Source organism: Neofelis nebulosa, chromosome 1, assembly GCF_028018385.1.
Source record: "Neofelis nebulosa isolate mNeoNeb1 chromosome 1, mNeoNeb1.pri, whole genome shotgun sequence".
NCBI classification, from domain to species: domain Eukaryota; kingdom Metazoa; phylum Chordata; class Mammalia; order Carnivora; family Felidae; genus Neofelis; species Neofelis nebulosa.
In genome coordinates this window covers 240,055,783-240,077,474 of record NC_080782.1, presented here as the reverse complement: position 1 = coordinate 240,077,474, position 21,692 = coordinate 240,055,783, and the positions used below count along the sequence as shown (strand labels likewise).

The following is a 21,692-nucleotide window of genomic DNA, read 5'->3' as shown; positions in this document are numbered from 1 at the left end:
TAATTCTTATTTTTAAATAAAATCTTATGCTGGCTTTAGCATAGAGTAGACTGGGCTCTCAGTGCAAACAGACAATTCTCACCGGTCTGTGCAAACCGACAGCCAGGATGGAACGCGGGCCTTCACGCCTCCAACACCTGCCCTAACGCCTGCGCACAATGCTGAGGGGCTGTTGAATGAGTGAATGAATGAATGGCACTACTTTCAGCCATATCTGCTCAATGGAAAAAGCTTTGGAAGCCGAAGGGTGAGGACGGTCCACGGCAGACTGTCTCGGCTTGAGCCCCGCCTGGGGGAGTTGGCCGCCTGTGGTGTCCCCCTGCCCTCTGGATTGCACGCTCGCCAGCCCCCACAATCACGGTCACTTCCCGGAAATAGAGGTCTTCACGTATGTGTATCCGTGCACCTTCTGGTCCTGGGTTCTCAGGTAGAACCCTGCTTAACGCATGACTGATTAAAACCTGTAATTGGTCTTTTCTCCCAGCACTACAAATTTTAACCTTGAGATCTGCAGAACGTCTTTAGTAGGGAAGATGCCCATGGGCACTGACGGGAGAGAATCCCACACACCTGCCTATCAGACCCGTGAACCCCTCTTTATGAAAACGATTTGTACATTTTGCCAGCATCATCCTTGGGCTCTCGGCGTCACCCCCCCCCCCCCCCCCACTCTCCCCGCTGCCTTTGAAACTATCTGGTCTGCAGGGGGTCTCCCTGAGTTCCCCGTGGACGCTGTGAACAGCTCAGCCTGCAGGGGGCGCTTCCCTCCCCACCCCCACCCCCCACCCCCCTTTGGCAGCGAAGAACCAGCCGGCTCCTTCCCGGACTGCAGCTGCTGCACACGCAGGCCCAGTTTCCATTTTCCAAAAGGAGGAAAAGCAAAATAGGGGGAAAGCATAAAATAAGAAAATACAAAAATTAGTTCACGTCAAAAATTCCCTAACCCTGAATTTCAAAGTCCAAAAAGCTCCAAAAATCTGAACACTTTGCAAATGCGTCTGCTGCAAACTACTGGTGGCAAGATCTGACCTAACTTAAGGTGAGGTTATTTATCACGTCTGCGCATTCAGCTTAGTGTGAGTGTCCATCGGTTTCCCGGCAGGAATTTAATGTGTTTAAGAGCGCTACCCAACCCTGATGGGAATGCTCGTATTAACTTTCTAAAATCTGATTTCTGAAATAGATTTGGATCCAAGGGTTTTATATAAGGGATTATGAACCTGGTTTTTTAAAAAAAAAATAAGTATAGAAAAAGAACCCCAACTAACCTCAACTAGCATAATGGCCAGACAAGGTTTTCTGTGTAAATTTCAGTATCAAAAAACAGTAAAATATGTTCCAAGTGCTAAGTGTGAGTTTCAAAGGAGCAAGCTCTTCTCAAGACAGTTCCAGACAGCTAGCGATCCAGAATTTGCTAAACCCCAGAACAGTAAACTCTTAGCTCTGGTCTACCTAGCCTTGAAGACCTGTGCCTCAGATATTAATGATGAACATTTTCTGTTAGGGCTCAAGTGTAAATTAGCCCCAGACATGCGGCCCTCTGCTGGGGCAAGGTAAATATCAATTCGGCCTCCACCTATGGAAGAACTGTATTTACTGGGTCTACTTCCGAAGATACATATGTATATATGTATATACACCCATACTGTATATGTCAGCTAATCATATTCCCTAAAAAGGGAAAATGAAGTCTTAACAAAACCAATGAGCACCTAATAAACTCAGTATATACTATCAAGTACTTTATATTCAATCATAAAAAAGAGCCTACTAAAATGCTAATATAAAATGTAATAAAAAATTCTATCCTAAACATTTCCAACAAACATACATATATGCACATATCAAAAACTTTATATAGGAAGGTACTAAGTTTGCTTTTCAGGAAATACCAGTTACAATAATTTCATATGTACATTTGCTTTATTAAAAGTATGGCACTTAATATAATAGCAGAAGTAATTACATAGCTTCACATCCAGAAGCAATACAATAGTGGAGGCACAAACATTCCTTATTCCCAATAAAAGTAAAAAAGTTTGAATATGTTCCATAAGCCCTTAATTGCATAAAATATTATATTTAGCATCATCTACAGCCAGCACACTTGTATAAACTAATAATTATCATTACCTCTCTTTTACATTCTGCCAAAGAAATATGCCAAAGTGAATACAATATAGGAGGACACTCAAGCATGAGAAAAATCAAATGTCAGTTCTGAATCATTCATGGGGAAAATGCAATAAACTGTCACAAGCTACTGGACATTGTCACAAGGATTTCCCACTGATTTTTTAACGTCTTCAAAAGTAAAATCCAAGAAACTCCACTAAGTGCCATGTGGAAAGAAAAGCTTTGTTTTAACTGCAGCACCTTTAGACAACAAAAGATTGCATCCTGTTCAGTCACGCTATATAAATTATGATATTTGTGGAAAATATGTACAAACAGAAAGCGAATGTTCTAACAGTTGACAAATGTCGTTTTGGTACGCAGTTCTTGGACGCGATATTAACATCTGGTGATAAGAACTGCCACCATTTTGAGTTTTCCAAACATCATCTTCATGAGATAAGGAGCCTGTAAACAGAAGGTGTAAAAAACCACTTAAAAGAAAGATGTAAAGTGCACTCAGTGCACCCTAAGGAGTACTATGTGCATACTCTTAATCAAGTAATATTCAGGATTAAAATACTGTACCATTTTTTAAATGTACTATTTACGATGTAAAATTGCAACAAATTCATAATCAGATCCAGCTGATAATGATGCATCCAAAAGAGGATCTAATTAAAGAAACGATCAGCTCCAAAGACTTGATTCCCCTTATTTGTTTAAACCAGTGATATGTCCAGTGTTTCATAAGCTCCTTCAAAAATACCGCGTTAAAAACATAAAAGATACCTCCATCCTGATCACGGACACACACAGACTCGCATCGAACAAACCGCTAAGCTTTGGTTACATAAAGTGCAGTTCAATAATGTGCCATCCTAGCCATTCAAATACATCTAGCAATTCTGCAGCTTACCACCTTCAAAATAATTTTCTTTTAAGGTCGGCTAAGGTCCTCTGTTGATATGCACGTCAACAACAACTCCAAAGTTCTTCCCAAACAACCTGCAATGTGCTTTACCATTCTTAAATAACTAACTGGCAATGAAGCCTAAGGACGTACAGCATTCATATTTGTGCTACAACACAGTCAAGGTCTGGCTCTGCTTTTTTTTTTTTTTTTTTTTTTTTCCTTTAAATACCTCACACCTTCTGTTGTATAAAATTTTCAAGTTTTATGATGATACAGGCGGTACATTCCATCACCCTCATAGCAACCTCAGAAGTGAACCTGTCGTTTGGGATCTGCGGGAAAGGAAGCAGATCAGGGTATCTTGTTTTTAAACTGTCTACGCCATAGGCCTCCAGCGTGTGGACATCATTCGTCAGCCCTTCAAGCTGCTGACTGTACTCCTCTATTTTCTGTGCGAGTGCGGTGGGCTTTACATCTTTATCGGACTTCCCTCTCACAGCGTAGTCAGCGGCGATCAAAGCTAACTTGGTAGAGAGGTGACATTTGAAGCACACCCATTCATTGGCGTTTTTATGAAGGTCATTCCTGGCAGCTGAAAAATTTGCTCTGGCCTGTCTTAACCATCTACGCGCTTCAACCGGATTGCCAACTGACTTGAAAGTGGGAGGGACAAAGAACCTCTGAGAGTAAGTCTGTCCAGCTGAAGGTGTGCTTTTTTCTTTATTTTGTTGTTGCCTTTCAGATTTATGGCTCGTTGCTTCTTGATTCCATGAAGTATAAAATCTTTGAAACGAGTACTTCTCTGACTGAAATCGGGATGCTGAGGTTGAAAATGTTCGCCTTGAGGCTCTGTCTGCATTTTGATCTAGAAAAGCCTGCTTCTCTAGCCTGTTGATTTCGTTCTGCAAATGTTTAAAAACTTCATTAGCAATGTCATGATTCTCTGGATTTTTGTCAGGGTGCCATTTCAAATACAACCGCCTAATAATCTTTTTCCTTTCCGATTCTGGAAGCTTCCAAGCTTGCTCCACCACTGATGTCACTTCTTTTAAAATTTCTGGTAAAGAATTCACCTTGAGCTTTTTGGGGGATGGATGCTTCGAGGATGAGGTCTTTTGGCTCTCTCTGCCGGAGAAAAGAGGAGGAATGGTTCGTAGACCAGGGGCTAGGAACTCGGTAGGGCTGGTCGGTGTAGAAGGGGCACTGTCTCTGCTTTGAGAGCTTTCTTCGGGCCTTGAAAACTTATAGAGATCGAGAGAGCTAACTATTTTATATTCACTGTAACCAATATCAATCTGATAGATCTTTCCCAGAAAACTAGAATTATCAGCATCTTCTCTTTCAACCTCTTGTACAATAATTGCATACGTATACGTTGGCTGGTACGATCCATAGATATCACCACCTTCAGCATCAACAAGGTACCCAACGTATTCTCCCGGGTAAAAAACATTCATTGGATCCATAAGCAGAGTATAATGGATTTCAGCAGGTATTGGAGTGCCAGGCATCGGAAGTTCAAGTTTCGATGGTTCAGAAGAGTCGTATTTTACTCCTAAACTGTCAAGTTTCTCACTGATCCTGTAAATATCATTGCAACCTAGCATAGCAATTAAATACGAAGTGTCAGAGATCAGATTGTCCGTCGCAGACTTCAGCGTCATTGCCAATGCTAACAGGAAGTTAATGTCCTTGCTGTCTGAATGCTGTATGTATAGCAGAATGACCGCGTTGCCAAATCTCTTCAAAAAAGCGAAAGTTTCACTTCTGCTGTGGGGAATAGGGTTAAAACCTTTAACTCTGAGTGTGGTTTGAAGCTTTTCAAAACAGGACACTTTCAATCCTTCTCTTAGGGCTTTGCAAAGTCTTATGGCTTTTTCTTCATTGGCCAGGAAAGCATTATCATTTTCATGCTTCATAATTCTAATCAGTCCTGTGATGAACTGTTCCGAAGACAAGAGTAGCTGCAATCTTCCTTGAAGAGAACACAATGCTCCAAACTGACAAACTTTGGGAGTCTCCTCGTCTAGCTGTTCTTCAAGTATACTGCTCAGTAAACGAGGTCTAAGTTTTTGAGGAAAGAGCATTATCAATTTAGTGTGAAAGCCATGGTCCTTCCCTAGGTAGCACTGGCTAAGGTCAACCAACATCTGCACGCCGATATTCCCCTGGATTCTACTTTTGTAATGTGGCGCGTCATCAAACACTAAGATGCTCGACTTCACCAGTCTGCCATCCTGACTTGGAAGGTACAGCGCGAGGTCTCGGACGTTCTCGAGGTCACCCCTCACCTTGACCGAATCATTTTGCAGACTCTTGAACAAGCCGGACACTACTCTCTTAACCGTGCGCATTTCATTAGGATCTAACTGTTTTCCTTCAGAATTTTTGAATATGCGGCTCAACACTTCAACATATTGCTTGGTTGAAATAATATCTTCAGTACCTAGGTGTTTGAACAACTGGTGAAACGTGCCAAGTTCTAAAGGCAGCTTGTACAAGTAAGGTTTAAAATCGGATTCGTATTCTAGATTTATCACTACCTCCTCAGGCTTCAGGAGTTTCCAACCATCTTCCACCATTACAAAAGCAACACCCCGCAGCTGAAACCGAAACTCCCTTTTTTCTGCACTGAGAAATTCATATATGCTCCTTAAGACCTTTGCTCTAGTTTTTACCATCTCTTCATCCAATGTTGTTATGTTGCATATGTTTCTGCAGTTATTAATGACCTTATCAAGAGGAGGATCCAGGTTAACATTAAGCATACTTAAAACTTGTTCGAGCTGTTCCTGCGGACCAAGGTCACTACCTTCTTGTTCTCTGATGCTCAAGGGTGTGGCCTTCTCTGGAAGAATAGGGCAGGATGTCCATAAGAGCTGGAGCACATCACACTGCTTGAATTTGGGGTTTACTTGTGCTCCATTGAACTTTATGAGAGGAAGCGTTCCATTGACCTCTTGATATTGAGGATGAAACCTAATGAACTCTGCAGGGGCCCGCTCAGGACACAAGAACGGTATTAGAGAAAGTTCTTTCAGAAAATTGCCAGATAACAAATCCATTCGTTCTTGGAATATGTGATGGAGAAGGATATCAACTGTATTTTGCAGTGTTTCCTTAGACCAGTTTTCTGTATTAGCTCTCACGCTGATTTCCTTAGCAAACTGCAGCAACTGTTGCTGAGATAGGATGTACTTTAGTCCAATGTTTCTCAAGAATTCCACCCAGGAGGTCATAAACGTGGCTTGATTTTTGGGCTTTATAAGCTGCTCCAATTTTTTAAAGAAGTCCTTAGGAATAAACAATTTTTCGGGAAGCATAACTTCAAAAACTCGCACCGTTCTATCATAAAAATGTTTCGCTTGCTTTAGTCGACTGTTCGCATCGTGGATTATCAGTAAACTTTCCAGTTTTTCAAAAAGTTGTTCCTTGATCTCTGACAGTTCCTCAATACTTGACAGCCTATTCTTCAGATAGATCAGGTGCTCCAATTTTGCATCGTAAGAGAGATTTTCAATTTTGGGTAAGAGGTGCTTCAAATATACCTCAAGATCATCTACAGGTACACAGCCAAGCAACTCATAGAGTTCTTTTAGGTGTATTTTTTCTTCAAGAAATGCAGATGACGACGACTGTGTCCATTTTTCCACTTCAGCTGAAGGAATACTTTTTGTGAGTACATAGCATGTTCCGAATTTTGCGATGCTCATGTAGCGACCACTGATGGATTTGTAGCATGGAAGTGACTTTAAAATTTTTATGTCGTCTTGGGACATCAAGTGACTGAGATTGCAGTTGAAATACATCAGAAGTGCTTCAAAGTCATTTTCTACTAATTTTTCGGTTCTAAAGGTTGATGTTTGAACCATATAATGTACGGCCTTTAAAATGCTTGTGGGGCTCTCTATGTTTGCAGTGTGACGGGACAACAGAGGAACAAATGCACTGTCTTTGGAGCAGATTTTGTTCAAAGCAAGCTGGATACAGCCAGCTTTCATGAGCGCATGAAAGACTTTATCGCTCTGGGCATTTGGAAAAACTGCAATGTGCATGAGACTCAGAGGAAGCAGAACATCACCTTCAGGGACTACAAGCTGGTTGGCTGAAACGGTGAACTTTGTTCCTGGAAGCAACGCCCAGTCTTTTAGGGTATCGACAACAATGTCAAAGGTTGGTTGTGTTTCTTCTTGATCTTCTTTCACGTTTACAGCCTCGCTGATAAAATGCCACGCGTTCTTAAGCCAAGACTCACTTGCAAAATTGTCCTTCCACTTGGTACAATTTTTGGTCTTATACTCACGAGGCAACACAGAGGATAACAAATCAGCGAAGCTGGAGATGTCAAACACTTTTGCAACCTTACAGTTCAATAAAATATTACTGTATTTCAAATATAACGTATTCATGAACAAGTCTTTGCGGGATGGAATCAACTCATGGTACGTTGTTAGAAACTTGGGTCGTTTTGCATCAAAAGTCTGCAAAACACTGTCCAGTGTAATGAGAAGGGGCAGTCCCTCCACTTCAATCTCATTTTCTTCTGCGTCCTTGAAACAATAATCCACTAAAAGTTTCAAACTATGAAAAAGCTTTAGGTTAGTCTGCTGGAGACGACAAGGCAGCTTCCCAATGTGGCAATTAGTGTCAGGAGAAGAAAAGGTCATTAAAAAAGATCTAACATCAGCAGGGGTGACGTAACTAACAGGGATATCCGCATCTATAAGGCAGTGGTACAGATTGGCAGTTTCATCACAGTTATAAACCAAGTTGAAACCGATTTCTAAAAGGAGGTGTTTCAGTCTATAGACGTTCTCTGCCACCGTCTTGCGGGTCGTGATGTTATAATCTGCATTCTTCAGGTGTTGCAATTCATCCTGCAGTAAGTTGTCAAAAAACGGTCTGGTTTTATTTGAAGTAGACATATTAATCCAAGTAATTATAACCGCAGAGTGTAAATCCGAGCCATCGATATTTGGAGCCCGTACAACAGGTAAAAGGCGTTTCATGTCTTCGTGAATGCAGCTGTAAAGTGCTTTCACTAGACAATATAAATCTGGTTGTAGGTCAAGCCTGTTAACTGGGAAAAACGATAAAAACTTCTTTAAAGTATCCTTCACCACATGAATTGGTGTGTTCTGCAAAACCGACAGTGTTGGGTCAGAACCAGGGAAATAGCGCTTTTTTAGCTGGATTAGCAATTCAACATATGCAGGAGCTATTAATGCTGTCATTAAACTGTTATTCCAGTCACTGCGAACGCCAACTCCATTATCGTCCCGCCACAGATTTCTTCTGGCTGAATCTAGAGCAAAATGGCCGTTCACGTGGAACGGCAATCCCGTCTCTAAAGAGAGGGGCAAGAAACAGAAGGCCCTGTGGGGTTTTTTGTAGTTGTGAGTAATGCAGGCAGCTACTCCGCCACGTGGAAAGAGAGTAATATCTTGGTTCTTGTGAGCCGATATAACGCTCTTAGACACTTTTTCCATACTTGAAAAACCCGATCTATTACAAATTAGCCACGTAGTAAGATTTCCTTCGGAGTCTTCAGTATCCATAGTATAGGTTATCTGTTGGACTGGTATGTCTTTGAGCTGTCTCTTTTTCGTAACACTATCGATTACAGATGCGTGAAACTGTTTCCTTTTCAGTCTGTCCCCGTCGGTGATTTTGCCCTTTACAGAATACAGCACATTCAGGGCTCCAGTACCTTTGTCTATTTCACAAATAGAAATCTTTTCCATGTGATTAAGAAACATTAAAAGTTCTGCCCCATCTGACCGCAATTTGTCCAAAAGGTTCTGGACCATTCTGTCTGACGACGGAACTGAAGAAATTTCCGAAACTTTTGCCATTTCTGCGTTACGAAGAGGAAATCTAAACATTGTGCAATTATCCAATTTAAAGTGGGTTCCCAAGTAAAGATCCAGGACATCTGAGAACTGTGTCCTAAAATCTGCATCCAAATCTCTAAACATGCGTCCAGGACTAACGGATGTGGCTCCTGGTGCGTATCTGGCATGAGGATCAAAGATACACAGGATGTCATTGCCAGAAATGAAAGAAGGGCAGTCGGTAATATGATACACAGAATTGAACCCTATTCCGTACTGCCCAGTTTTACAGGGATTTCCTTCTTTGGTGCCTTTTCCAAGGTTCTGAATTCCCCTGACGTCATCCTCCGTGAAAGGTTGGTTGTTGTACACACAGAGCGCTGGCCCTTGCAGGGGGGCCCACTTATCATCAAATATTCTGTCAACTGGATGCTGTCTAGGATCAAACACAAAACAGATTTCTGTGGCCTTTGCATCATCGGCATTCTGAAGAAGTTCTTTCAACATTTCCTTTTCTGAAGGATAGGCGTTAAGGATACTCTTGATTCTGCTGGTCAGCTTCTCTTTCTGCCCAAATTCCGTGCCAAGTGTCGTGAAACAGATGTTGGAGGCGTACCTCTCCAAGGCTTTGTGTCGCTTTGGGATGGCTCCTAGTTTCACAGCTACTTCCCTGGGTATATCAGCATGACAGTATTTCACGGTGGTGTCCTTAACTTTTATCCAGGGACAATCGTTGTAGCATAAAGATTTAGCAGGGAGAAGCTTAAGATTAGTATCTGGCAGTAATATTTTGCCATAATTTTTCTCACAAAATTCTTGTTTCTTTTCTCTAATGAGACTCCATATTCCTTCACTAATTATTCGCCGGCAAAGCTGAAAATTCTCTTCTGTTATTTGCTTTGTTCCTTTCTCCTGATCAATAGATTCCAAAACAAGGGCAAAGTCCTCAACAGTAAATGACTGCCGCACGCCCACACTTTCGAAAAGCTCACGGAAATTGTTTTTGTATTTATTAGGCAGCTGATAAAGGTAGGGTGCTGCCTCGAAATTCAAGTGAAAAGACACTTTTTCTGAGTCCACATATGCATTCTCAACTAGAATGAAGCTAAAGGGCTTTAACTTTTCAACGATTGACATCTTAGTGGCCTCATTTTGCATCATTGCATCATGAAGGTATTTGTAGCAAGCATTGGTGATGTTCTCCTGGTACAATGTTATCCCGTCGTCAACTGACTTTGCAACTTCTTTCAGCTGGTTCACAACCAGATCAACTGTCGGCTTCCTCAGTAATCCCAAAAACTCCTTAACAGCCAGTGACACCGAACCACACCCCCTGAAGGAATGTGAGTTTTCATTTAGAATTGGTTGCAGGAGACAAACTATATCTTGGTGCTCAGCCGTGTAAAGATCAGTCGCTGCGAACATGGTTTCGGGCTTAAAACTGTTACCTTTCCAGTCCAAAGAAAATCCTGCCGGCTTTGTCAGAAACGGAAGGAAGGGGATTGTCTGATATTTTGCAGCAAAATCCTTTGCCCTGGGATCCCTGATTTTCAGCTTTTCATCAATGAGACTTAACAGGATGCTGCTTCTCAGACAAGCGGCAGCGTGATCGCTTTTATTGATTTCAGCCACTGACCGTGCACGTTCTAGCATGTCGTCCCACAGAATGTCGTCTTTGGCCATGCCCAACTGAACCAGCTTAATCAGAATAATAGGATTAAGATAATCCTGAGTGGAGCCATAAGGAAAGCGTCCATCTTTAATATCAAACAGCTTGGCGACGCGTCCTTCAGGGTGGATTAGCCTTGATGGCAACACCAGAGGATGCCCCTGCAAAGAGCAAGGGATACATGGGGTAACGCGAAGAATTCCTGAGAACTCATCAATTTTCTCATTTAGAACAAAGTTCATTAAGGGATCTCGGAGCTCTGCTTCGATTTCCTGGATATTTGGGAAAAACACTTCAGAAAAAAACTGCTTCTCTGAAAAGGTATTTTCAAGCAGTATCTGTTTGCAGCCAGCTTCTTCAAATCCTGCTTTTACTGAAGAAGGAAGTTCAACAGCACAGAGGTTCTTTGACCCGGTCTTCTTGAGGTATTTCAAAAATATCTTGAAGGCTGCTGGGCCCACATCTTTTCTTTTAAGTATAGAGTCATCCAGAAATCTCACGTTCTTCATGGAAACCCACGTAGATCCGTCAGAGAAGACTTTGGTCAGCTCTTTCCCTTTTCCATGAGCTATATCTTCATAAAATCCTTGGCAAATGACAGAAAAATCATCATGGACTAATTCAGGATCAGGCCACACCGAGTAGTAAGTATAATCCATTAGCTCCCCATTAGTAGCCAGGTCGCGTAGGACGCTGAGGGCCTCCAAGTAAGCCCGCACAATAACGTGTCTCATGAAGGTGGCATTCCATCGTCCTTTTGTGTCTGTCTTCCAGATTTCTTTTCTGTTTGAAGTAACTGCAAAACACCCATTGATGTGAACCGGCAATCCTGTTTTTATTCGTAAGGGTAAATAGCAAAACACTTCTCCCATGTGTGGCTTCACAGCCCACTTCTGGTCCTGGATTTCGGACAGCAGAACCCCCACGGCCCCACAGGGAACCAGCCCTAGTCTTCGCCCACTTTCATTCAGGGAAAACTTTAGAGCCTCTCCTGTGTCCATGCAGGTGCATATCAGCCATGTGGTACACTCTACTGTTTTTTGAGGCAACTCATCTGACGGCTTTTTCGACTGGCCAGACTTAGCCATCTCGAAGAGAGCCGTTAGGTCATCCTCTGGACCTCTGAAAAGCGGTGACTGCAAATCAGCAATCCTCCTGAACACATGGTGAAATTCTTCAACTGTGACCTGAAGAATGCAAGACGACTTGGGGGCATCGGCAGGAAGCTTTTTATTACTGCTGCTGCAACTCTTCATGAGCCTAGAAGCTTCTTTTAAAACACTTAAGACAGGGGCACTCACTGCTTTGGAAGAGCAGGGGCTTTTCTTAATGATCACCGTATCCTGCGCCAAGCTGGGATTGCTCTCCTCGATTTTCAAGTACTTCAAATACATGGAGTTCACACTCTGAGTGAAAATGATAAGCCTGTGACCACAGAGACTAAATTCATCCACAAGAGAGTAAATATCTGCCGTATTGTAGCAGGTACTACTAACTTCACTCACTTTGGCTTCCTGTTGCGTTCTAAAGGACAGTCGGAAAAGAGTTCCATCGTAGCTGTAAGGGGCTTCTACGGTCAGAGGTAACCGACAGCCAAATACGTCTATAAACGGTTTGAACTGATTGGGAAATTTCCGAAGTCTTTTCTGCTGTTTACTCCAATTAATCTTGATCCCAGGATTAGATTTGTCTTTAATGTGCTTACTGATGTGGTTTATGTTCGGATCGAACATTATCATGAATTCTCGACTCATAATGATGGGAATGTCGGTGATATGGTACACGGAATTAAATCCCAGACCAAATTTTCCAACTTTGTCAACCTCTTCCCTCTTCAAAGATTCTCCTAACCTAGTTATGTTCACAAAATCTGAATCGGAGAATTGAGAATTATTGAATGACCACAGAGCAGGTCCATGGCAAGCCGCCATCCCCGGGTCTAGAAGATTCTCTCGAATGTCCATATTTCTTCGCATATCAATCATGAAACTGCATTCTGTTGCATTTGCGTCATCGGCGTTTTGGAGCAGTTCTTTAAAAATATCTGACACTGATGGGTATTCTTCCAGAATATTTTTAATTCTTACAGTAAGCGGTTCTCTCTGACCTGACTGCTCAAATCCCATGTTCTCAGGATTGATCAGTCTTGTGCTGAGGCATGGAACTTTCAACCATTCTGCAGTCTTCATGGGTATGTCCTCGTGTACCAGAATGATTGGCTCCACCGAATCTTCCAGTAGATCATTGAGGTCATCAACTTTGATGTCACAGTAACAGCATTCATGAATTGGCTTCATGACAAGTTTAGAAGGGTTTTTGCTGTGATGTATAGGAACTGGTGTGTTGGGACTGGCTGGAATCTGATTGCTATACAGCCACCTGATGATATTCAACATAAGATGGAGATTTTGCTTGCTTTCCTGATCGCTGAGATCTTGGTCACTTTTGAGATACACCTTCTGAATGACTACGGAAATATGATCCGACGTCAACTCCTCTATCGAACCACATTCCTTAAACAGTTGGTGGAATTTTGCCATGGTTTTAGGCACACCGTGCAAATAGGGCTGAAGATCAAGATCATGGAATGGTTTTATCACAGCCTGGGCGAGGGGACAAAATTTCTTGCCGGTCCAAACCCACGGAAATTGTAAGGCCCTGAAAGCATCCTTCCCTTCATTTAAATGATCATGCATGAAGCCGTAAATTTCCAGCAAAATATGTTGAAACTGATAGTAGTCCTCATCACTAAAGGTTTTCGAAGTATACCAATCAACAACAATTTTAAAGTGTTTTAAGACCGCACTGATGCTAGGTTCTGTGAAGATGCCCAAAGCTTTTTCCAAGTTCACATGGACGCTCTCAACAAGAGGAAGTGACGAGCCAACCAGGATTGCATGGGCTACATCGCACATATCTGGTGGGGCACAGAGGTCGCAGACATCTCCCTTCCAGACTAACGAGCCTGGATAGTTTGGTGGCCTTTCCTTGCAAGCCGGGACCCATTTTATTTTCTTCAGGGTCATCTTTCCTTCGGATGACTGCAACAGCGTATGATTCTTGTTTAAAACAAGTAAGAGTGTTTTGGCTTTCTTTACAAGAACCTCCTGATTTGGACAAGAACTGACCTGTAAGGCTTCGATTTTTTTTGCCACTTGCACAACATCAGCTTCTTCGAGGCTGGCTTCGTTTTTTAAACCAATCTGTCTCAAAGAGTGCAGGATATCTGGTGAGGTAAAAGCTGCGGGTGGGAAACAGGTTTCTTCTTCACTATAAAAGAGATCCTTTAGTACTTCTAGATCAGGATCAAAGAGTTCGCCGGCTGACACCATCCGATCCTGCGAAATCTGAATGAATTTTAATGGCCTTAACCAATCAAGCACATTCGGATTCTCGTTTTTAAGGGAGGACAGATTCTCAAGGGTCCATAACATAAGGTGTGTCAACTCATCGTGTGAATAAAATTCATTTTCAATATCTTTTAAGATGAGCTTGAAGCAACTGGTGGTCTTTAACTTCTCTATCTTCAACATGTTTGCCAAGCGAATGGTAGCTTCGTCACTACTGTCTATGACTGAGAGAGAGAGTCGCAGATCCGGCGGAAGCTTGGCGGTATGGTGCAAGACCTTACAGCCTTTTAGTTTTGTATACGAGGAAATGCCCTGACCAGATAAGTGGTTAATCCGCCTGAATATTGGCAACTCCTGAATTATTCTTTTCTCCTTTTCACTGCTATCAGTTAAGGTAGCTAAAAACTTCCTCAGGGCATCTTTGTGCGTGGGAAGTAGCGAAGCTATCTGATTACACAATTTCTGCAGCGGCACCTTCTCCATTATCTGCAGCACAGCACTTGGTAACGGCGAGTGAATGTATTTCTTAACAAGCGGATGCTGTAGGGAGGCATCTAATGTCTTAAGGACAATCCCTCCAAGTTTCTGTACGATATCTGCTAAAAATTCAGGAAGCTGTGCTTCGGAGTCATCATCTAAAATGACTACCGATGGAGTCCTGAGTCTAATGAGCTCCACGCACGCCTGACCATCTTCTAGTGCAGTTCTGGGAATAAGTGGCATCTCATCAAATAGAGTCAAATCCTCTGAAAAATGTATATAGAGATTCTTCCAAACCATTTTAAGCCAAGAAACAGATGGGTGATTTTTGTCTTCATCAGATGGATACCACTGAACAATCAACTCTCGGCCAGGCCAGAATGTATTCATTACTTCTTTGATAAGACGTGCAAATCGTTCTGGATTTAGAAGCTGCAGCTGGGTACACGGTCTTCCTGTAAATCATACACAGAGATGTTATAAATACATACAACCCTACTCTAACTTGTCTAGCCTTCTAGTCTTACAGATTATGTAGTACTACGAAGCCATTTTTGGAAGGTTTAAGGACACTGTAAAAATGCGAACATTCAGCATAACTGGGCTAAAATAGGTTTTAAGTAACGACAGAGAATCTGCATATGCACTTGTATTTATGGGAGAAGTGATTCTCTTTGGAGAGTGCTTATTTTAAATCAATCCATAGAATGCATTTACATGCATTTTTAAAATGATCCTGTAAGTTTCTACAAATAGAATCAACACAGAAAATAACTTTCAGTGGTTATCTGCCCACCAAAAAAAGCATCAAAGAAAATGTGGGAAAAGCTTAAACAGGTACCATTCTACTTAAGGCTAAGTAATTTTTTTTTTTTTTTAATTTTTTTTTTCAACGTTTTTTATTTATTTTTTTTGGGACAGAGAGAGACAGAGCATGAACGGGGGAGGGGCAGAGAGAGAGGGAGGCACAGAAGCGGAAACAGGCTCCAGGCTCTGAGCCATCAGCCCAGAGCCTGACGCGGGGCTCGAACTCACGGACCGCGAGATCGTGACCTGGCTGAAGTCGGACGCTTAACCGACTGCGCCACCCAGGCGCCCCAAGGCTAAGTAATTTATAAGGATACGCATACAAATTTCCTTTCTTCGTGTTTCCAGGAGCTGCGTAGGATGAAGGGAGGGGCGTGATAATGGGGTCCCAGATGCAAGTGACCAGCACTCTCTGAAGCTGAGGCCGTGAGGAGTCTTCCACAGTTTCCTTCCACGTACTAACTGGATGCCTGAGGTAGGTGTCACTCAATCTTGTGGGGCCCTGAATCCTCTCATCTGGAGAGAGGATGTGGGTGAGGTTCTAGGTCCCAAGACTGCTCCGTTCACATGCCCGAGTATAGACCGCATTCACAACTTTTCCCAGCAGCTTTTACCTCTCTACTTCTCACTGACTACGGTGGGCTCTTTGGAGCCCTGGGATTTTGTGGAAATGCTTCGGGGAAAAACAAGCGGGGCAGCCAGGTGCTGCTGGGCAGGTGGGGCTGTCCCCAGCCAAGCGGCTCTACTTCAGGTGGTTCATAAATAAGACTCTAAGATTTGTGTCTCGGGGAAAAGACTGTTGCTGATTTTTTAACCACCGGTCCAGAAAATAACATTCGGGCTCGCCACGGCTTGTGTACTTAGTGCACAAGCATTTGCACAGAGTGCATTTAGTGCCTCAGAGTAGTTATAACACCAATGGGAAAAAAATGTTTAAATAATACTGTGTACCTATAGGTATGTGTCAGCAAATAAATAAATAAATGGCATTTCAAATTCAATCTTCTGGAAACCTAACAATTTTCTTCCAATGTACATACAATTTCTAGACTCTAAAGGGGTAATTTTGGGGGAAAAAAATGATTAAAAAAAAGGCACACCTCAAGCCCCTTGAAACTCTGGTTTATCACTATTTTTTAACTGAGAAAGGACACCCTTACCTCACAGTCTTACACCTCAGGAAGATGACTTTACCTTCTACCAAGAAAAGGATCCCTCGTGTTACTAGGAGACATTTTAAAATGACTGCCACAGAAATTGAAGCCAGGGCACAGTTTTGCAACCTTTGGGAGATGTCAATACCCAAACGCTGAACACTCTCAGTTTCTACATTGTGTCATTTGGGTAAGTCTCGTAGCTACACTTAAGAAATCCTAAGAGCTCGTCAGCAATTTGACTAGTATAGCCTCCTTGACCTATGTGCCCCATTAAAATAGACTTTGTATAATTAAGTTTTAACAACAATGTTCTTTAAAAAAATGTTTACTGAATTGAGTTAATAGACTACCCAAGGCAAGGATATGATTTTGCAAGGATACAAAAAAGAGTTAGAAATTAAAATTCAGAGCACTTTGAAAACGAAACATTAAATATGCACCACATTGTTCTATGTTAATAGGGGCCACATGACGTGCATTTTGTAGATACTCCCATCTAGTATCCTTGCGCGCAACCGGCAACTTATAAACATACACCCACCTTCAGGAAAATAATCTAATATTAACATATAAGTAAAATGCCAATAAAGCACCCACACCACATATAACATGCAACTAACACACCAGTCATGCTCAACTGAAAAAACGTACGAGAAAATAAAGGAGAGAGAAAATGAAGTTAAGACACAATTCTAAGTGCTTCAGATGGATTCAATCTGAAGTCCCGATTTCTATTTCGTTTGTATTTAAGCTTTTCACCCTGAAGTATGAATGTTAACGCAGAAAAACATCTTCACGCCCCGGGTCAGAAAGCCACTGAAAGGCTGAAGCGCCTCCAGCGGTATCAGCCAAGTAAGTCTTGTGCCATTTTGATAAACGACTTGGCTTTTCTCGCCTCGGCCTTTCAAATCATCAGCACTGTCAAAAGAGGTCACCTGTTCAGGACTCAAGGAGTCCCTGCAGACAGAAACGTTTCACCTAACCTGTCATCAGACAGGACTGTCTAACTCCGAAGTGACTCTTTTAAAGAGCGGTTTTTGCTTTACTGTCCATCTTTCCAAACTAGTAACATCAACCCGCTCAGTCACTCTCCAAAGACTGCACTGATTTGTGTTCATATTTGTTCACTTGTTCCCGTTCACTACTAACTTCGGGACACGTTTGTGACACGGACAAAAGGATACTATAGAGACTACTTCAACGTTTACTTTCCAAGAGACCCCAGTCCTGAACGCTGTCCTTAACTGGGGGCTCACTACACTTGCGCTGACTGGTCAGAGGCACAGCTGGCCGGCCACTCTGTGCATCGCCGCCGCGGGCACGGCGACAGCTTTCCGTGCTTCGTTTGCACAGAAGGCGGCAACGGCAGCTCTGACGGCTGATGGGTTCTAGCCATGCTCCACTGCGAAGGGACACCCAAATCTCCCTGTAAATACACGTGCGAGTGAAAGTCCAATGAAACGGTAAGCTGGAGGGGGGTCACACCTTCCGAGAAACAAAAAGGAAGGAGGCGAAGGAAGCACCAAGTCAAGAAGGGAAAGGGAAGCGCCACGTCTGCCCGCCATCACTCCATCTGGCACCGGGCACATCTAAGTGGCAGCACCGCGGGTGCCACGGGGGTCTGGGGAGGGGGGGGGCGCTACTCTAACACGGGCCACGCCAAGGTGGCTCAAAACTCGCACTGGTGACCAAATTTCTTCCCGGGAAGTCCACGCTGACACTCTGCGGCTGCCTTCCTGGAGTTCGTCTAGAAGAGGAGAGTGACCGACTGGAGCGGTCACTCGCCGGCATCACCCAGAGCGCCCCCACAGCAGGCGGAAGCCACGCCACCTACTCCTACCGCCGTCGCGCTTTCCTCTTTGATTACACCTCAAAACTACAGGCCCCGTGAAGGCTTCAAAATATCTAGCAATAGTAGCTGTGGATGACACGTCACTTACGAGCCAGAAACCAAATTTCGTATTTATGGGAATCGTCAATATAACCTATGACTTGGGTTTCCCAATCAGTTTGAGCATGGGTATACGTTACTTCAAAGAACTGAGCCACTCCACAAATAGTATTTACCATAAAAACAATTTCCATAAAGCAAATCTTGCAACCTCTAATTTTCCAGGTGAAACGTGAACTGGGGGAAAATAATACCAGTTGGTCAAAATATTTTTATTTAAAAAAAAAAAAAAAAAAAGACGGTCCGTAAAATGACACACTAGGCTCCGTAAGAACAATCGCCGACTGCTCCTAAGGAGCACGGTGTCAGCCACTTTGCTTTCCTCGGGGGGGGGGCCGAGGAGGGGGTGCTCTCTGCCATTCCCGGCTGCAGCACAGCGAGCCAGGCTCCACCAGGGGCGCCGTAGGGCTCCTCCCCACGGTCCCTAGTCCCAGGACTGGCTCCCCTCTAGCCTTTTTAATCACAGACATTTGTGTGTATCATTAAGAAAGGGGTGTTCACTCTCCTACTCCCCCACTAGAAACCACAGCTTAAAATACAAATTTCAGCAGAATTCTTTCATTTGAGACTAAGTGTTCTGTGAAATGGATGTTTTCAAGTCATTTAGGTATGGTTTTACTGTGGTGTGTCCAACCCCCATCTATACACCTATATTGGTACAGTTTCCTCTCTCCTTTAATATTTATTGGCATCAGAAAAAAAAAAGTTAACATAATTTCTAGCTACTTAGGTAAATGAAAAAACAAGATTCAAAGAATCAAATGAACAAAAACATCAGGCTACAAATAAACACAACATTCAGTTATCATACCTGAATATCCCCAGAGTAGTTGTTGTGCTAGAATACAATTAAATCCGATCTTAGAAAATGCCAGAATTGTCACAATTTCACATGATGGCTACAGAAATTATTCTATATCTTAAGATAACACTGTCTATGGAATCTTACACAACATATGTAAAAGAAAAGCCATACACACAAGTCCAAATATAGCAAAATATACATTTAAGATTTAAAAACGTATTTCAATGCAAACTAAATCCAAACTACACAAAGGTGCGGAATCTTAGTTTAGAAAGAGAGCAAAGACAAGAGCGGTAGGAACTCTGTCTGTATAAATTACATTTCAACCACATAAGTAAAGTCATTTGATAAGCTCCCAATGTGCTTTTGTACAGATGACCCTCATGTGACATTCAGATATACTAGGTAAGAATTAAGAAAGGGAAGACATGTGATTTGTGGAGCAAATCACTCCATAAATTGTGGTGTCTCTACAAAGTAGGTGCACGAGTTTTGGAGTATCTCTATGAAGTAAATAGAATTCTGACTCCACAATAAAGTAAGGGAGGCTTTATCATACATTTTCACCGCTTGCCTATGGTAACCATAAATAATTTCAAACTTCAGAGAGCTGCTCCATGGCCATCTAAGCCATGATCAAGTACGACTCCACAGCTCTGTAGATGTGTGCAGATTTGGGTACCTTAGGCTACACTTGGCGGCTAACACAGAGAACACGCTCTTACCAACGGAAGTTAAGCTCTCCTAATCTGAATACCCTTCCAATTACATGAGACGCAATACTGACTGTTAGAGATGGAGAAAAAAACAAGACCTCGCGCCACGTCTCACAGTCTAATGGGGAAGGCGGGCCTTAGACATGATTATAAACGATTAAGCAGGTACACGGGTATGGGTACGAATGACACGAGGAGCTCCGTGCTCCATGGGGACACGCGGGCCATGAGACAGATGAACACAAGGGAGCCAGATGGGGGGGCAGAGGAAACCAGGTGCGCACCTAAGGGAGGACAAGGACAGGCTGTCTCCCGAATGTGAGAAAGACCAAGGGAGACAATCAAGGAGACTATTAGTAATCATCACAGTGCCAGCCAAGACTGATATACCCTTTCCATGTACCAGGAATCTTTAGAACACCCAGAAAATGGAACCACATAATGCAGGGCCTCATCAGAAACATTAAGAATTTTGGCCTTTGTTCAAAGGAAAAAGGCAGAAGCCTTTGAAAGATTTTCAGATAAGAAGTGGGAAAAACTTCAGAAAGATCATCGTAGCCATACTGTTGCTGTATTAACTAGAGAGGCAAGGACGGACGTGGGGAGACTTTGAGGTTATGCCGTATTCCAGGTGAAACATAACGGTGGCCAGAAGGAGGGTGACGGTGGGGTTGGGAGGCGTCCTAAGACAGGGCCCTTCTGTCCAAAAGGCAGCCATCAAAGTAGGAACCTAGAACATCCTCACGGCACAAATCCTGCACCAAAATCTTTGGAATACTGCTGATCTATGTGTGTCTGAGGTTGGCACCTGAAATTGCTTCTTCTGAAAAGTTCTGCATATATATATACGTGTATACATATGTATATATTTGTGTGTGTGTATGTACACACATATATGTATATGCATATACATACATACATACAGGACTGTCTCCACAATGAACTGTAAATCATTGCAAACTAGTGTCAACGTGGACCAGGGGAATACACAGCCCCTGCAGACACAACGTCTGCAGTCTGTCCCCTGAATGTCTGAGATGGAACACGGGGCCAGCTCCTCCGTGAGGTCCCCCACCCACCCCGACCTGCCACGCCCTCCTTGCACCGACTCTGCTCTCAGTGTTTGACACATGACCCGTCACGCTAACTGGCAGGGTTATTTGCACTGCTGTCCCCACTGGGTTGTGAGCTCCTTCACTTCTACTCTTCTTTCTGTTGCTTCCATTCAGCATGACGCCTGGTACCCAGGGGGAAATTCAGACAAATGGTTACTGGGAGTCTTTGGTCATGGAATGGAGCAAGGCAGGAGGCCATATGTAATAACTATGAAAGTATTTTAAATAATAAATAGGATCCTGCTGCTAACCTAACAGGCTTTCCTACCATTTGTCTGATTTAACTGCTTTTTTCCTCCTGATGTCCTCCAAAATCCATCTATCCGCTCTTCTAACTACTCTCTAAATTCTGACAGTGAAGCGTTTACTCGAGCAACGTTAACACTCAAACGACTCCAATGAACACGACAATATACGGAGAGCAAGTGAGAGGACAGAAGATGCTCGTTTGAGGAGGAAGTACTGAACCACGGGCACGACGCCAGGGATTCCTCTGCCGCTTCATCTTCGCGCTCCTGCCTGCTGCAACACCATCCCCAGCCCCGCGTACGGAAGCGTGAACGTGTCCAAGCAGGCTTGTCAAACGGGCGCTGTGAGTCAGAAACAAAATAAGGGATCGTCCCCGCTCTCAGGGATCTTCTAGCCCAGCATGGCAAAGTTAGGACCGTGAGAAGGCCAGGGGGACTAAAGGGACCACGTCCTGAGCTCCCCGAGCAGAGGAGGGGCATCTAGCCCTGCTGAGCAGGGCAGGGCATGCGAGGGGCGGCCCACGCGAGG

The 21,692-nt window shown here is 43.2% G+C and overlaps 1 protein-coding gene across 5 annotated transcripts in view; it reads right to left on the bottom strand.

Moving 5' to 3' along the window:
- Nucleotides 1-1,904: 1,904 nt before the first annotated feature.
- Nucleotides 1,905-21,692, bottom strand: part of SACS (sacsin molecular chaperone) — an 85,866-nt gene continuing 66,078 nt past the window's right edge. For 4 of the 5 annotated variants that reach the window (XM_058689987.1, XM_058689997.1, XM_058690004.1 and 1 more), the window contains 2 exons: nucleotides 19,091-19,117; nucleotides 1,905-14,819 (listed from right to left, as the gene is read on the bottom strand). In XM_058689987.1, the coding sequence (XP_058545970.1) occupies nucleotides 3,262-14,819; nucleotides 19,091-19,117 (11,585 nt within the window). In that variant the 3' untranslated portion in view covers nucleotides 1,905-3,261. The remainder of the gene's footprint in view (nucleotides 14,820-19,090; nucleotides 19,118-21,692) is intronic. The other variant, XM_058690012.1, reaches the window with a different exon arrangement.